This window comes from Trichechus manatus, unplaced genomic scaffold (genome assembly GCF_000243295.1).
Source record: "Trichechus manatus latirostris isolate Lorelei unplaced genomic scaffold, TriManLat1.0 scaffold00024, whole genome shotgun sequence".
Lineage (NCBI taxonomy): Eukaryota > Metazoa > Chordata > Mammalia > Sirenia > Trichechidae > Trichechus > Trichechus manatus.
The window spans coordinates 11,143,885-11,162,671 of NW_004443960.1; the positions used below are offsets into that span (position 1 = coordinate 11,143,885).

At 40.9% G+C, this 18,787-nt stretch overlaps 1 protein-coding gene and 1 pseudogene across 1 annotated transcript in view; one reads left to right on the forward strand and one right to left on the reverse strand.

Moving 5' to 3' along the window:
• GSPT1 (G1 to S phase transition 1) overlaps nt 1-10,512 on the reverse strand; it is a 37,563-nt gene extending 27,051 nt beyond the window's left edge. Inside the window, exon 1 of the mRNA XM_004373260.2 lies at nt 9,913-10,512. Coding sequence (XP_004373317.1) covers nt 9,913-10,270 — 358 coding nt within the window. The 5' untranslated portion in view covers nt 10,271-10,512. The remainder of the gene's footprint in view (nt 1-9,912) is intronic.
• Nucleotides 10,513-10,641: 129 nt separating this feature from the next.
• The window catches only part of LOC101361761 (magnesium-dependent phosphatase 1 pseudogene), a 78,519-nt pseudogene continuing 70,373 nt past the window's right edge, over nt 10,642-18,787 (forward strand).

The following is an 18,787-nucleotide window of genomic DNA, read 5'->3' on the forward strand; positions in this document are numbered from 1 at the left end:
ATCATAAAATGGGCAAAGGACTTGAATAGACACTTCACCATAGAGGATGTTCAAATCGCCAAACACGTGAAAAGATGCTTAGTGTCATTAGCCATCAGAGATGCAAATCAAAACCACAATGAGATATCATTTCACTCCCATTACGATGGCTAAGATTTAAAAAAAAAAAAAAGAAAATACCAAATATTGGTGAGGATGTGGGAAACCCTTATCCATTGCTGGTGGGAATGCAAAATGGTACAGTCTTTGTGGAAAACAATGTGGTGGTTCCTCAAAACAACTAAAAATAGAACTACCATATGACCCAGCAATTCCACTCCTAGGTACATACCCAAAAGACTTTAAAGCAGAGACTCAAACAGAGACTTGTACATCGATGTTCACTCCAGCACTATTCACAATAGTCAAAAAGTGGAAACAACCTAAACACCCATCAGCAGATGAATGGATAAACAAAATGTGGTACATGTATACAATGGAATACTCAGCCAGTAGGAGAAATGAAGTCTTGATAACATGCTACAGTATGCATGGAGATGGAAGACATTATGCTGAGCAAAATAAGTCAATCACAAAAGGACAAATATTGTATGACTTCACTTATAAAAAAGACAAGAAAAGGCAAATGTACAGAGACCAAAGTTTATTAGTGGTTACCAGGAGTGGGAGAGAGGGGAAAAAGGGGGGTTAATAGTGATGGAAAATCACATTGATTAAGGGTAGGGTTGCATAGCTGATTATTGTTAATTGCTGTCAATAAGTTTTACACCTATAAAAAGTAGAATTGGCAAAAGTTGTGTGATATATTTACTACAATGACCAAAAAAAAAAAAAGAAAAAGAAAAGTAGCTGCTCAGGCTGCTTATGTACAAGCAAATACCTCATGGGATTTGGTTCCTTGGTTTGGAGGTTTAGGGTCATGGTTTCATGGAATATCCTAGTTAACTGGCCTAATAACGTGTTTAGCGCTTCTGTTCTACCTCCTAGTTCTTTGCATAGTGCCTGGGGTCTTAAAAGCTTCCAAGAGGCCATCTAAGGCACAACAATTGGTCTCTATTCACCTGGACCTACAGAGGAAGAAGGAGTGTCAGGAGTAGGAGGAGGAAATGGAATGTGTGGCTAATTGCCTTCACAAACAACTGCCTCCTTAGACATAAGACTACAGGAACTGGATGGTGCCTGACTATTATCACTGAACATTTTGATCAAAGATTCCATAGAAGAATCCTGAGGAAAAGGGGGAAAATGCAGAACAGAATTTCAAATTCTCATGAACTCTACACTAGACCTTTCTGGAGCCACTGAGGATGGGTAAACCCCTGAAACTACTGCCCTGAGATAATCTTTAAACCTTAAACCAAAAACATCCCCTGAAGTCATCTTAAAACCAAACAATAGTTTAACTAGTAACAAAGGTGTATCTGCAGCATTATGCTTTTTTAAGAACTATCTATATGGGATTAAATTGACAACAGCAACTGGAAAGATTAGATAGGAACATTAGTGGGCAGTGAGTTTGTTAATAACAGAGAACAATTTAGAAAAGGAGGGTGAGAATGGTTGCACAACTCAAAGAATGTAATCCATGTCACTACGTTGTACATATAGAAACTTAAACTGGTGTATGTTTTACTTTGTGTATTCTCAACAACAACTAAATAAATAAAATTTCAGAAAAAAAAAAAAGCCACACACAAAAGGTCACATACTGTATGATTCCATTTATAAAATATATCCAAATCTGTTGCCATCGAGTCAAATCAGACTCATAGCAATCCTATAGGACAGAGGAGAACTGCCCCATATGATTTCCAAGGAGAGCCTGGTGGATTGCCCACCTTTTGGTTAGCAGCTGTAGCTCTTAACCACTACACCACCAGATATGTCCAGAATAGGTAAATCCATAGACAGAAAACAGATTGATGGTTGCCAGGGGCTAGGGAAAGAGGGAAATGGAGAATGAATGCTTAATGAGTATTGGGGTTTCCTTTTGGAATGATGAAAATGTTCTGAAACTAGATAGAGGTAGTAGTTATATGTTATGAATGTATTAATTACCACTGAACTGTTTAAAGTGATTAATTTTGTTACGTGGATTTCACCTCAATTTTTAAAAAATATATTAAGTTTTTTTTTAAAATAAAAAAGATTTGATCATGGATCAGAGGACTTGAACATGAAGAATCCTACTTTGCCAGCTCATCAGTATAACACAAATCAGTCAAGGCTATACACACAGCAGGTAATGAAGGCTGTGTTTAGATTCAAGCTACAAGTTTTAAACACAAATGTTTTGGTATTCTTCAAAAGTGCTTAATCCATAAATAACTTTTAATCCTCTTTTACACATTAAACAGCGAAAAAAGTTTAAAATAACCACCCTAACTAAAAATATCTTTCTCTTGTTAGTTAAGTGATGTTCATTAAAGGAAAAAAACAAAAACAATTTCAGCGTTTTCCTAACTGTCTTACATTGCTCAGAAGTGAGAAATACATATAACAAATTCTGTCCAATACGACTTTCTGCAATGATAAAAATGTTCTATATTTGTGCTGTCTAATACGATAGCCACTAGTTAGTAAGCACCTGAAATGTACCTATTATGAACTGAATTTTTAATTTTATTTAATTTAAACAGCCATAAGTGGCTAGTGGCTACCATATTGGACACATAGTTCTAGCCCCCCTTTACTGATTATCCTTAACTGTAATACATACTTGCCTTACCTGATTTTCCACTTCTATCCCACTATACATTTATCCCACCATCCTCTCTGAACTCAAGGATGTGACTCCTCTTTCAATTATAAGTATCCAAATACATGCCCTAGTTCTTGTTCCCTAGAAGATTATAGACTTCCAGAATGACTGTGGTTTTCTGGAATATGGAGATGTTTTTTCTCTACTCTGTGTCACCTCCACAGGTTAGCACAATGTGTTGTAGTGAGTAAATGCACAATCGACTTTTACTGAATTAACTTTAGCATTTGGTTTCTGTTTTCATAGGTCACTAGTTCCTTCTAGTCTAGCTTGAGTAAGGAACTAAAATTTTCTAACACTCAGGTGACCATATAGTCTCACCAGAATTGCATGCTGAGGTATTTTTCTCCCATAGACAATACTGGAAGATAGTAAAAGCAGACATCAGATAAAGAAGTCTGCAGAACACACAGAAAAATCAATGGTTTTAGCCTTAATTGCTTAACATGTTAAAAATTAAAAAGCACAATGTTATAGACAGTGGCAAACAGCTGTTACAGGTATTCTACATCATCATTTTCTAATAGTGACTTACAACAATGACTTATTTCAATGAGACAGAAAATGGAGACAATGCCATAGTCCAAACTCATGGGTCCAGTTTCTGAAGAAAGTGTCTCAACCAAAAAGATCTTTTAATATCAAATCACAAGCAAAGGAGTCACATACTTACTACTAGAAAAATAAGCTTTGAAATCGGATTAGATTCTAATCCTAGCACATCCATTTGTTAATGGATGTGCCCTTAATAAGTTATTTAACCTTTCTGAGCCTTGATTAACAGTACCTTTACCTCAAGCCATTAAATGATAAAATGTGCTAATTACTCAGTAAATTTATTATTACTACAGGCGTTTCAGAGCCCCATAATTTAAAAAAAACACCTTTAAAAATGAAACATAAGAAAGGCAAATTCCAGAGCCACTCTCAGAAAACCCATGCTGGTTGTGGCACTCGTTGTAGTGCCCTTATTTCTATTATTAAACAGCATGGTGTGGTGGAAGGAGCACTAAACTAGCAGTTGGCAAATTTGGATTCTAGACTCAGCTGTATCATTAACTCTGTAAGTGACCTTAGGCATTCACTTAGGATCTCTAGGCTTCAGTTTCTTAATCCGAAAATGAGGAGATTGTATTACTGCTAGCGTCATTTCCAGCCTTCACATTCTAAGAACCTATCTATTCAATCATGTACTAACCTAATTGAACTATCTGTAGAGGAACAATATTCCACTTTATTTGTCAAACAGCTCTAAGAGATGGTCTTATTTATGATTCATATCCCATCTACTTTAAAAACAATTTGAGATACATTTAAAATACATAAACCCAAACCATTTCAGATAGCCCCAATAAGGTACAAAAATGACAGAAAACATCTTTCTGCTACCAAATCAACCACCCAAAGGATAATAGATTCAGGTCACTTAGTAGCACACTGGAGTTCTATAGATATAATCAACCAGGAAATTGGAAAATTGCCCCAGTGACATTCTAAGGTATGTACTTTTTTCCCCCCAAGTGAAGTGACATATAATCACCTAGTTGGAATGTGGCTTGGAATTTAGCATCAGTGTTCTTAGGCTAGGCTAGTGAAAGATGCTCAGGTAATCCTTGCTAGGAGTCACTGGGTGGTGCAAATGGTAACACAACTGGCTGTTAACTGAAAGGTTGGAAGTTGAGTCCCTCAGAGGTGCCTCAAAATAAAGGCCTGATGATCTACTTCCCAAAAATCAGCCACTGAAAACTCTATGTGTGGAGCTCCATGAACAAATGCCTCCTTTGCAATGAGACCAGAAGAACTGGATGGTGCCTGGCTTCCACTATCAAATATTTTGATCAAAGATTTTATAGGAAAAAAACCTGATCAAAAGGGGGAAAACATAGAACAGAATTTCAAATTTTCATCAACTCCAGACTTTCTGGAGCCATGGAGGCTGGATGAACCCCTGAAACTACTGCCCTGAGATCATCTTTAAACCTTAAACCAAAAATATCCCTTGAAGTCTTCTTAAAACCAAACAAGTTTAGCTTAACTGGTAAAGCATGTCTGCCTTGAGCATTACACTCTTTTAAGATCTATCTATATGGGATCAAACAGACAATAGCAACTTGAAAGATTAGATAGGAACCTTAGGGGGCAGTGAGTTTATGTTAATGTGGGAGGAACAACTAAGAAAAGGAGGGTGAGAGTGGTTGCACAACTCGAAGAATGTAATCAATGTCACTGAATTGTACATGTAGAAACTGCAGAACTGGTGTATGTTTTGCTGTGTATATTCTCAACAACCGCAAAAATTTTAAAGAAAGAAAACCCTATGGAGCACAGTGCTACTCTGACACACTTGGGGTCACCATGCATCGAAGTCGATTCTACAGCAACTGGAACCAAAAATCCTTGCCAAGTGTTTCTCTCACCTGGAAAGTAGAATCATGATGAGGAAGTGGTTCAACTTGGCGTATGTAACAACTAGTTTTCCTTAGATCAAAGCCATTTATGAAAAGACCAAATATATGTATAATCCAGCCAAGCTTTGTTAAAATCTATCAAAAACAAGGACAAAACGTTTTAAGAAGCCTTGGTATGAATCAACAATTGACAACTAAATACTGAGTCTCAGGACCTCAGAACAATACAGAAGTTTCAACTAGTGGGCCAGATTCTTGCTTTCCAAACATTTTTAGAACCACAGATGTAATGATAAAATTCTGAGTTAATATGCCTGGTAGATGCACTAGCCAGAATCACAACAACCAAATTCACCGCTGTTTTATATGAAAGAGAAAACAAGTAATATAAAAATATAACTGGTGCTCTACTTTAACAAATCCCTAGCAAACAAATAAAAATATTGAAACACAAATAGGGTGAATTTTATCATATGTGAATTATATCTCAATTAAAAAAAACTTAATTACAAAAACAAAACAAACACACAGTATGAAACTTATTGAAGTAACACATTATGAAACTTAGCAGAAAACAGACATATTTATAGTTTTATGATTAGGGTGACAAGATTGAATTATGTACGTAAGGGAACCTGTAAACAATCCCTCTTTCTCTCATCTTTGGAAAACCTTCTTATGGCTCTTACTATATTGTATTTTCCATTAGAGTAACCTGGGTATTTGCTCTATTTCTCTTCCTAAATCCTGGAGAATGACTATTTATCTTTGTGTCACTTTAAAGTCCCTAGCACAGCATCCTGCATTTTGCAGGCAGGCAAATATTTGTTAATTAACTGCTAGTACATATATCTGAGGAAAACTAGAGATTCACCTCTCAAAAAATTCATTCTAATACTGCTAACTCACCCCAAAAGGGTATCAAATCTTTCTCTTCAACCAGAAGGACAGTATGATTATAACACTTGAAGACATTTCCTTCCACCAAACAAAACAAGGCTTAAACTTTTCCCCCTACAATATTTCCCTAAATACCCCTAACTCACCCTGATAAATTTTATCTGCTGTCTTTTCATGCAATACAATTCCAGAAAGGGTGAAGCAATAAGCTGTGTACTAACAGTACTAAATAAAATCTGCTCCAAAGAATTACGACCTTCCTTCCCAGTCAAAATTTCTATATTAAACAACTGCTCAACACAGCACTAGTTGAGGCCTTCTACTTGTTCCCTATGCACACTGCTCAAGCCATTCAAACATGTAGCATCATGAAACAACAGTCAAAATCTAATAATCAGTAAATCAAGGCAGAAAGCAAATACCAAGAACCTCACCTACCATCTAATCTTCAACAGGTAGCATTTATCATAATGAAGTCAAAGAGCAGTCTGGAGAAAACAACCATTACTTTGATTTTGGATATTCTCTACCCTGGTGGCCCTGAAAAGCTCACTTTTAAGAATATTCAGTGATTAAAAAGCATCCACCAAGTGATGATGGTGGCATAACTTTGTGAACCACTTAACTGGGTACTTTAAAAGGGTTGGTTTTATGGTACATGAACAATAACTTTTTCTTTCTTTTGCCCAAAATTCAAATCAGGTCCGTAGTTTAATTGCATCAATGTCAATTTTCTGGTTTGGATAATTGTACTATGGTTATGTAGGAATATTAACATTAAACAAACAAAGAACTGCTCCACAGGGTTTTCTTGGCTGTTATCTTTACCAAAGCAGACTGCCAGGCCTTTCTTCCCAGTGCACTGGGTCGGTTCACATAACTCATTTTTTAAAGACAGAGTTTTGAGGGGCAAGGAGGGTGAATGTTGGAAAGAACAGTGCACCATTACTTCAGAAGTTGTGGCTATTCTAAAATTCCAAGTAACCCTGACTATTTACCTAACATAGCTAAACCTCAGTTCATCTAACAATAAAAGAAGACTGAACTTACCTAACAAACTGGAACTCAAAATAAGTACATTCTATCAGGGAAAATGTTTATTCTTGTAAGCTTTGTGCTCTACATTTTCATTCATTTCAGGTCTTCTATTTTAAAGAGAATCCCTTGTCCTGTAAATGACTTGGATCTGTAGAAAACTACATTAACACTTGAACGGGTGCTACGTAATCATTTCTTTGGAAATCTATATTCCTAATTTTTCAAAAAGATCCAAGGTCAACACTGAATTCCAAGTTCCGATTTGAGATGGCTGGAGACAGGCATAACCAGGACCTTCCAGTGAACGGGAAAGACACTTTGTGTGAAAGCAACCACGTCTACTGGTTGCTGATGGCAGTGCTGAAGGAATTTCAAAAAGAAAGTAGACAAACTAACCAGCCAGTTTTCAGGAGAAATGACAGATATTCATCCTAGGTGGACACATTTTAAAAGTCATTCTAGCACTTTGATCTCTAAGCTCCCTCAACTAGTTTAAAAACACACCCATCACGAATTTCAGCTATGGCTTGAGAGCAAATGGAAACATGGAAGCCCTACTGTCCATTTCCTAACTTAAAAAAATAAACTTGCAACCTCTATGGTCTCCCCCCCCGCCCCCCCATGAAAGTTCCAGTCCAGGTGCTATTTCCAATTTTTTCCCTGCTTCTTCCAAGCATAGTTATCTGATGGTGGCATTTTATGAGCCTGAATGGGCCAGAACATGTAATCCAACAGTCTCACATAACTCTGGACTTCAATTTAGAAAATCCATTCTTTTCCAGACATCCGAGTACAGCATACTTTTTAACGTTAATTGACATTTTATAGCAGCTTCTAAAGTCAGTAACACCAAAACAGGTTTCTGATTTAAAAAAAAAAAAAAGTTGGCAATAATGTAGGGCTTTTCTGATCGACAAACACTTCCCTAGACATTTTTATATCTCCACTTCTAGCAGTGTGAAAAAGAAAAGGATTAAGATTAAAACTGCAAATCTGCAAACCTCAGGAACAGAAAAAACAGCCCTCCTGTGTAAGAGGTAATGCCTAGTCACTCAGCAATAACCATTCCAGACCACTGCTCTGTGGATGGTTATCCCTTGATGACTATGACTGATGGCTAGATAGGTTATAAATTAAGTCCTAAGACTAGTCAGCAGAGTGACACTGGCAGCTCCAGATTAAGGAGGGAGAGCCAAGAAAGAAAATGGCTGGATTAGAGGAATTTGCAAGATAAGGTATGGGGAAAAAAAGCACTTCAAGGGGCCTTTAAGTGAACTAGTTTAGGTAGCCAAAGTTTCTTCATCTAAGCAAAGAAATAAAAGCTAAGCTTCTCAGTTCAAAAAGAAAACAACCACCCACACAAGTAAAAGAAATACCACAGTCAATAAAACAAACCAAATCCAAACTATGTGCTGCTCAAACTGTGTGCTCACATACCTCGCAAAACTTTCTTCAAACCATACCCTTTTGCCTCTAGAGAGCAAACTGTAGCATAAGTTTCCAAAGAAACTAAACTCCTAGAGCCCTTTTATGAAATCCACCTACGTAAGAGATATGACAATACAGAATTTTAAAGGGAGAAATCAATCTGTCCTCACTTAAAAAGAGCTGCAAAATTTCTGTGAACCAGCCCTCCCAATACACGGCTAAATAATGAAAGGACATTCTGCCTTTCTCCTTTTTTTCTTTTAAACCAATTCTGGCAGTTTCCAAAATAAGCATCATTAAATGAGAATACTCATTTGACATTCCTTCAAAATCAGAACCTGAAAGCATGCTAGCACTTAAGCGGCACCTAAACACAGGAAGATTTTTAAAGACCAAACAAACTGAAATCACAGAAAGTATTTCTATTAGCTATGGCCAGAAAGGCATGTGACAACTATTAAGTTACAACAAATCCTCAAGTGTCTGAAGAAAGACTAGATTACTGACACGTGGATATAGACAGAGCTATACACAGCAACCTAAATAAGGTAATCTATTTTAAAGCAATGAAAATTCTAAACATGTCACTGACAAAGGACAATCCCTAGTCTAAATCCTACTTAAGAAAAGGGCACATAAATCAGTGTAGTTTCCTATCACATATTAAGTGAGGAACCCTAACTTTGTGACACTTTAAGAACTTTTTAAGCATAAAATAACCCAAGAGTGAAAAAGATCTTTGTATTGATAGGCAACAGCTTCTGCCCGATCACAAAACTGCAATGCATCTTGGGATTCCTTCAGGATGGTTCGGTGCCACTGACATTTAAAACGTAATTACAGTTTTAATAATAGAAAATGCAGCAAGGGAAACGCTCGGCTAGGCTTAAGGGGAAAGGAAAACTCGAGCATTTGTCCTCCCCAACTCCTCTTATCTCTCAACGCCCTCCCGACTGACTCCTAGCTCCATCTGTTCACCTCTGGGCCTCGTGGCACCGACCGGCCGCGGTCCCCTCGCCGTCCCACACGGCTCCGATTTCTAGAAGGTAACTGTGGCCCCAGGGGAAAGGGCGGGCCTTCACCCTCACCGGGTCTCTATGGCACACAGCCGCCTTCCCCATCTAGTTCTCCACCGCAGCGACTCCAGACAGGCCGACTCCCCGGGATCTGGGCCGCCCCACCCAAGGCTGCCGGCTCCCGGCGCCGCTGTCAGTGCTCCACGTGCCGGCCGGGCTCCTGGGCCGCGCGTCCCCGGGACGCTCCGAGGCGCGCCACCCGGTCCCAGCCCCACCCCCACCCCATGTGGGCTCCTGACCCCGGGCCGGCTGCTCCCGCCGTCCCGCGCCCCCGGGGCTGCCCCGCGTCCCGACCCTGTACCCGAAGGGCCTCCTGCGCCGCTGCCGGCTCCGTGGTTGTTGGCGGCGGCGCCGGATGGGGATGGCGGTGGCTGGGCTGGGCCACGCAAGAAGGACGGCACGAACTCGGCGGCGTGGACGTTGGGCACGAAGGGTTTGGCGTTGACGTTGAGTTGCCGGCTGAAGGCCGCGCTGAGCTGCTCACGCTGGGCCTCAGCTGCCGCCGCCAAAGAGGCGCTGCCGCCGCAAGGGCCCGACCCGGGGGCTTCCACGTCCGCCTGGTCCCAGCAGTCGGGTGCCGAGTCGCTGCTGCTGCTGCCGCTGCTGCCCCCGCCGCCGCCACCGCCGCCGCCGCCACCGCCGCCACTGCCCGGATCCATGATCGGGGGGGCCGTGTGTGTGGTGAATAGAGGGCGGGAAATGGAGGCGGGGGCGATGGGCCAGGGAGGAGAAGGCCGCGCTGATCGAGGGAAGGCAGCGAGGCAGAAGGGCTGGGGGCTAGCGACACAATCTCCAGCGTCGCCGCGGCGGCAGCTCCAGTTCCGACTCGGCACTCGCGACGACGACGGCGGCGACAGCGGCGGCGGCGCTACCCTCCTCCTCGTGTGTGCGAGCGGATCTCCTCCCACCGAACCCCAACCACCTCCGACTGCCTCACTGCCAACCCCACGCCCGGCAAGGATTGACCCCTCGCCGCCACCCGTACCTTCGCCTTGGTAGTTCTCGGCCCTGCCCGCCCCCTTTTCCGGCTATGAAGCGCGGCAGAAGGAGGAACTACGAGTTCCGGCAGCGCCCGCGCGACCCCGATGCGGTTTTCCCGGAGGCTTATGGGAGTCGGAGTTCGGAGGCCGGGTGCAACCGGAAGCGGCTCCTGCTCCCGGCAGGCAGCGCGAGAAGGCGGAGGTCTGGGAGCCGCTCGGCTGCCCCACCTGTCACCGGGTGGGGGCAGGGGCAGGCCGTGGCGCGACGCGGCGCTAGGCGGAGGACGGCAAGTCTTTCAGCCCCCGGGAGTGGTCCACTTCGTCCTATTAGGCACAGGATGCGGGAAAACGGGCAGCAGTTTTAAAGTGGAAAATATGCTCTGAACTCCTGAAAATTCTTTTCTTCTCCTTTCACCAGTCTTCCTGCGTTCTCTGCCCCGTCTCCCTACCTCGTTCTCTTTCTTTCCACCTCTCTTTTCCCACCCCCAACCAGAAAATTTGCCCTACATTTCAAAGCCGCCTCAGAGCGTCTTTCATTTTATATATTGCTTTGGTGGAAGAAGCAATAAAACTGAGACTTTACAACAAAACTGAAGTGTGGCTCATAAAGCGCTCAGGGCCCAGCCTCTGCCCCGGCCGAGGAGGTTGTTAACTGGAAACTTACAGTGACTCACGGTCTGTTTGACTAGTCATTTAAATTCTTCACCCAAACTTTTCCATCCCTTCCCTCTCCCCGCAAAGGGATTTGCAGATTAAACAGGATTACCATATTCAGCGATGCATCCGCCTGTATTCTCGTGCGTTCAACTTCCTTGTGTACCATTAGATGAGTGGTTTCCTTTTGAATGGTCTGATTTTCTCAAGTATTCACGTAATACATTATATTGGCATCTCACACTTAATTGCGTTTAAAAGCAAAAATTCCCGTTTAGACTGACTTGCACGACGTGGAGCCCGGGTGGTTCAGTGGTGAAGAGCTCGGCTGCTAACCAAAAGGTTGACAGTTCGAATCCACTAGCCGCTCGTTGGAAACCGTACAGAGCAGTTCTACTCTGTCCTATAGGGTCGCTGTGAGTTGGAATTGACTCAACGGCAACGGGTTCTGGCATGAAGTAGGAAAACAACGTTGCTGTTAGTACCTATTAAATTTTCAGCAATTCGCATATGTGGAGCCCAAGACAGAAAAACATAATGTTGTTGATAATCTTCTACAAGGAGTCTAGACAGTGCAACTAACGTGCTTGTAATTACAGAGTGAAGGAGTGGACGCACAGAGAATAGGTGTTTCTTAACAACCTTAGGTTAAGTTTGAAAATATGGTTCCAGATCTGAATTTTAATTTTAAACACCTGTATTTTAAAGATAAACGAGAACTCAGCCTAATGAAATACAGGTAGTCCCTGACTTAGATGATGTTCCCTTCCCGGATAGATCGGTTCTGACATAAGGTGAATACTTCATTTTTTTAAAGTTTTCATTATTATTGCTTTTTATTGCTAGTATCTTTATAAATCGTAACATTGAACATTTGGGAGTGAACATCTGAGAATAAAAACATCAACAAATTACGTCCTGTAACATTGTATGTAGTACATATTACTAAGGATAAGACGTACAAATGGTAGTAAGTTGGGTTTGTGGTAACTCAGTCGGGGACTACTTGTAGGTCGAAAATGAAGCTGTCAGGTACCTTTTAAAAAGTCCTACTCTATAGTGGTTTGGAATTGTATTTAATATTAAACAGCAGATTTTATTAGATTTTTTTTTTCTTTGACAGGTAACAGTTGGGAAACTGGGCACTATACATGCAAATAAACCAGAGACCTCCATTATAACAAGGCTGGCTTTAAGCTTCTCATCAGATCTGTGGTCTCTACTCTCTGAAATCTTATGGATGTTGATTTTTTTTTCCACGTTAGATGATATATGCTTCTGCTTAGTATAAAATTCTCATTACAGCCTATTAATATAGTTCCCCAAAGACTCAATTGAATCTTTTTTAAGGATGACCCATTTTAAAGTTGGTATTAAGTGATTGACCTCAGATTTACAGGAAACTTATTAACAATTGATATAAAAATCAAACCTTTTGCATATATAAAAGACCTGTATTGATATTGAATGAGATACTTTCATCTTATATTCACAACAAAAACAAAATATAATGTGCCCAAAATGGAGAAAGTGCCTTCTCAAGATTTACAGTCTCCAATCCACTCCCAAGAAAATGCTAACACTTGCAGCTGACTTGGAATGAAGAGCCACACTGTCCTTCTCCCACCATTTTGTCATCTGACAACTCGCTTCACAGGGTATCACGCCCAGGGAACTAGATAATAACACTGATAGGCTAGTTCTTCAAATCTAATTAAATTATAGCAGAGTTTCTTCATGCCTTTGTTTCTAGGGACAAAGGCAGAAACTGCTAAGACTGTTTGCTTAGAAATGCAGTTGATGTCCTTCACTTCCATTTGCCTGAATAGGATAATTATGGATGTTCAGGAAAGAATCCACTCCAGTGATTTTCAAAATCCTTTACCTGCCGGAGTTGAGACACTGCTCCAGGAAGAAAGTGAGAAGTCCTTCTTGATAATTACAGTTGTGCTAAAACTGAGCAATTTTCTTGTATTCCTGCTACCTAGTACAATGTAGGCCATTGTTGATTCCAACACATAGGTACCCTACAGGACTGAGTAGAACTGCCCAACAGGGTTTCCAGGGCTGTAATCTTTACAGAAACAGACTGCCACATCTTTCTCCCTTGGGGCCACTGGTGGGTTCGAATTGCTGACCTTTCGGTTAGTAGAAGAGCCGTTAACCACTGCACCACCAGGGCTCCTTTAGGCCACATAAAACCAAAAAACCAAACCCACTGCTGTTGAGTTGATTACAACTCATAGTGACCCTATAGGACAGAGTAGAACTGCCCCATAAGGTTTCCAAGGCTGTAAATCTTTACAGAGCTGCTGGTGGGTTGGGTGGGTTCCAACCGCAGACCTTTCTGTTAGTAGTCACGCACTTAACCGCTGCACCGCCAGGGCTCCTAAGTAGGGTATACTCTCTGAATTCTGTGAGTTGTTCCAGCAAGTTAACGAACCCACTGGGGCAGTGAGAGCTAGCAGGGGCTGACATTTGCCTATTTGGCCGTCTGAAAGAAGGTGGCCTCTAACGTATGAGTTCTGATCTAGCTCTGGGTGGCTAGGGCTGAGAGTGCCTTGTGAGTAGCTGGTGATGAGGATAGAGAAATGGGAAGGTAAGAACTAGATCCATTTCCACACTTTGGGAATTGGATTGATGCTGATCCTTACTATGCAGTTAGCAAGGTGGGATTTTCCCACATTGCCCCTTGTTTAGTGCAACATCCCAGGTGATTCTATGTGAAGCCAAGCTTGAGAACCACTGGGCTAGAGACAGATCATCTATCCTAGGGAAAAAAGGATGTTGGGAAATTAATTACAGTATTCAGTAGTACTCAAAAGTAAAACTACTGAGTACTCAGTTGGGGTTTTGTTCTTGGTATGTAGAGCCAACTCTGATTTTTATTCATGGAGAGTTAGAACCAGAGTAGCCCATTAGCCCAAATAAATAAAGAGGAGAGAAAACGTACTGTTGTATTGCTTGATTTTGTATCCCCTCCAACATTTTGTCATAATTGGTAACAACTATTGTGATAAATACTGGTTCTTCACTTTGACTTACCTTTCTTGTTTCCTGGGGTTTGCTTATTTTTAATAGCCTTATTGACATAAAATCAGGGCTTCCAACCAGGTTTGCTCTGGTTCAAACCCCTGCTGAGAATTTGCATTTCCACCCTAGATACATGGAATCAGAATCTACAGTTTAACCAGATCCCCAGGTGATTCTTATGTATAATGAATTGAAGGAAGAAGTCTAAACATCACTGAAGGGAATGACGAGAAACAAGGCTCCAGGAATTGACGGAACACCAACTGAGATGTTTCAACAAACAGATGCAACGCTGGAGGTGCTCATCCGTCTGTGCCAAGAATTTGGAAGACAGCTACCTGGCCAACCAACTGGAAGAGATCCATATTTGTGCCCATTCCAAAGAAAGGGGATTCAACAGAATGTGGAAATTATCGAATATCATTAATATCACACACAAGTAAAATTTTGCTAAAGATAATTCAAAAGTAGTTGCAGCAGTATATTGACAGGGAACTGCCAGAAATTCAAGCCAAATTCAGAAGAGGATGTGGAACAAGGGATATCATTGCTGATGGCAGATGGATCTTGGCTGAAAGCAGAGAATACCAGAAAGAGGTTTACCTGTGTTTTATTGACTATGCAAAGGCTTTTGACTGTGTGGATCATAATAAATTATGGACAACATTGCGAAGAATGGGAATTCCAGAACACTTAGTTGTGCTCCTGTGGAACCTGTACATAAACTGAGTGGCAGTGTTGGAACAGAACAAGGAGATACTGCATGGTTTAAAATCAGGAAACGTGTGCATCAGGGTTATATCCTTTCACCATACCTATTCAATCTATATGCTGAGCAAATAATCTGAGAAGCTGTTCTATATGAAGAAAAACTCGGGCATCAGGATTGGAGGAAGACTCATTGACCATCTGCTATATGCAGATGACACAACCTTGCTTGCTCAAAGTGAAGACGGCATAAAGCAGTTACTGATGAAGATCAAAGGCTGCAGCCTTCAGTATAGATTACACCTCAACAGAAAGATAACGAAAATCCTCACAGCTGGACCAGTAAGCAACATCATGATAAATGGAGAGAATACTGACGTTGCCAAGGATTTCATTTTACTTGGATGCACAATCAATGCCCATGGAAGCAACAGTCAAATCAAATGACATATTCCATTGGGTAAATCTGCTGTAAAAGACCTCTTTAAAGTATTAAAAAGCAAAAATGTCACTTTGAGGACTAAGGTGTGCCCGACCCAAGCCATGGTATTTTCAGTTGCCTCATATGCATTTGAAAGTTGGACAATGGCCAAGGAAGACCGAAGAAGAATTGATGCCTTTGAATTATGGTGTTGGTAAAGAATACTGAATATACCATAGACTGCCAGAAGAACGAACAAATGTGTCCTGAAAGAAGTACAGCCAGAATGCTCCTTAGAAGTGAGGATGGGGAGACTTTGTCTCACATACTTTGGACATATTATCAGGAGGGACCAGTCCCTGGAGAAGGATATCATGCTTGGTAAAGTAGAAGATCAGCAAAAAAGAGGAAGACCCTAAAAGAGATGGATTGACACAGTGGCTGCAACAATGGGATCAAGGATAGCAATGATTGTGAAGATGGCTTGGGACGGGGCAGTGTTTCATTCTGTTGTACGTAGGGTCACTATGAGTTGGAACCAACTACTAGTGGTTCTCACAATTGGTCCCTAAACAGCAGCATTAGCATTGCCTGGGAACTTGTTGAAGCCCTGGGGCACGGTGGTTAAGAGCTATGGCTGTTAACCTAAAGGTCAGCAGTTTGAATCCACCGGCTGCTCCTCGGAAACCCTGTGGGGCAGTTCTACTCTGTACTATAGGGTTGCTATGAGTTAGAATGGACTCGATGGCAATAGGTTTGGTTTCGTTGGTCTGGGAACTTGTTAGAAATGCAAATTATCAGCAAGGGTTTGAACCCAACAAACCAGTTCGAACCTGGATATAATTCACGTACCATACAATTCAGTGTTTTTTAATATAATCACACAGTTGTGCAACCATCACTGAATTTCACGACCTTTTTTTTTTTTTTTTTTTTTTTTAAGCCTAGACTACTGGAAATGCAGTTTGAAATGAAATGACCCAAAAGCTGACAGCAGACAGAAAAGAAACAGGAAAAAGCAGTCTGGATGATTCACAAAATATATAAATAATCCTTGGCCAAAAATACTGGGCTGTACAATGTAAAAAAGGTAAGGCAAGATTGAATCAACTGTAGAGGATGATGATGATGATACTGTTAAAACTTGGTAATGCCAACATGATCAATAACGTTGAACCTGAGAGCTCGGTGTTAAGGAGAATCAACCAAATGTCAAAATTGGCTTCCTCACCAGCTCCTATGGGTAATTCGCCTTTTCAACGAACTGCTATGAAAACTAGCTGTTCTGGTTTCCCCAGGAGTCAGAGATGCTCCTGTGAGTGAATCTTTTAAGTAACTTTTCACCATTTTCCAAGCCCATCCTTTTGGAGGAAGAACTTATATTCAGAGAAGGAGGTTGCCTTCTTGACTAAAATCCAGATGCTGTTAACAATTGCTGACCTACTGGGTTTTCCTGTGAGCGAGTTGTCCCCCTGAGGTAGAACAAAGCTACTGGGACCCTAAGAGCTGTCTTATTTTGTTTGCCACCAGAGCCTTGTGCTGTTTCCTGAGTTAGCAGAGCTCAGCCCTCAAACAATGCCTAAATAGCAGCAGCCCCCAGGCTGAACTTGCTTATTGATTTACATTTGAAATAGCTGTCTCCATGCCGATGATTGCCTCATTACAGTCTCTTTGTGAATGTTAAAGACTCGTAACTCTGAGAAGAGAAAGTCTGATAATAATCAGTTGACTCAGATGAAAAAATTGATTCATTCTGCAGAAATCAAGGTTCATTATCCCTGTTGTATTAACATATTGCTTCATAACGTTTACACTCAAGAGCCTGGCACCTTGCCTTCCTGGCCCACTTCTATAGACTCCTTTGTTGGGGAAGGTACGTTACAGGTGGAAAGAAGAAGATCCCACCAACGTGCAGTAGTTTTAAGCTGCAAAGCTAGGCTATTAAATAATGTATTTATTATACAAATATGTAATAATAGCAATTATAATTTATTAACAAACTACTATAGTTAATTATTATCTTTCATTTTACCTTAAAATACCTTTAATTTTACAACAGCCCTAAAGGTCTGCAGGTGTTATATCCATTGTCAAGGGGAGAAAGGAAGTTTGGAGAGGCTGAATATCTTGAACGGAGGTCAGCCAGGTTCCAAAGCTAGGGCTCTCACACAGCCTCTCTTATGTATTATCATAACACTTGCTTAGGTACTCAGTCAGACACTGCACAAGCAAGCTCATGTAAAGAATGTCTTTTAGAATGTCTGGCTTGAGCATTGTGCTCCTTTAAAGAACTATCTGTATGGGATCAAACTGACAACAGCAACTTGAAAGGTTAGATAGGAAGTTTAGGGGGCAGTAAGTTTATGTTAAATGTGGAGGAATAATTTGGAAAAGGAAGATGAGAATGGTTGCATAACTTGAAGAATGTCATCAATGTCACTGAATTGTACATGTGGAAATTGTTGAATTGGTGTATGTTCTGCAGTAGGTATTTTCAATAATAACAATAAAAACGACAATAAAAAATTCTTTTAAAGCTTTACTTCAACTGATAAACTGCTTTCTGATCAGCTAGATTAAAAACAAATTTGTGATTTAAAATTTTCACTGATTTAAATTCCTTATCTCTTCCAAAAAGGATCTGAAGCACTTCATAATAAAACTGCAGAAATGTTGTTGTTGTTAGATGCCATTGAGTCGTTTCTGACTCATAGTGACCTTATGTACAACAGAACAAAACACTGCCCGGTCCTGTGCCATCCCCATGGTCTTTGCTGTGTTTAAGCCCATTGTTGCAGCCACTGTGTCAATCCATCTCTTTTAGGGTCTTCCTCTTTTTTGCTGAACCTCTACTTTATCAAGCATGATGTCCTTCTCCAGGGACTGGTCCCTTCTGATAACATGTCCAAAGAACTTGAGACACAGTCTTCCCATCCTTGCTTCTAAGGAGCATTCTGGCTATACTTATTCCAAGACACATTTGTTCTTCTGGCAGTCTATAGTATATTCAATATTCTTTGCCAACACCATAATTCAAAGGCATCAATTCTTCTTCAGTCTTCCTTGTCCGTTGTCCAGCTTTCAAATGCGTATGAGGCAGTTGAAAATACCATGGCTTGGGTCAGGCACACCTTAGTCCTCAAAGTGACATTTTTGCTTTTTAATACTTTAAAGAGGTCTTTTACAGCAGATTTGCCCAATGCAATACATCATTTGATTTGACTGTTGCTTCCATGGGCATTGATTGTGGATCCAAGTAAAATGAAATCCTTGACAACATCAATATTTTTTCCTTTTATCATAATGTTGCTTATTGGTCCAGTTGTGAGGATTTCAGTTATCTTTTTCTTGAGGTGTAATCTATACTGAAGGCTGCAGCC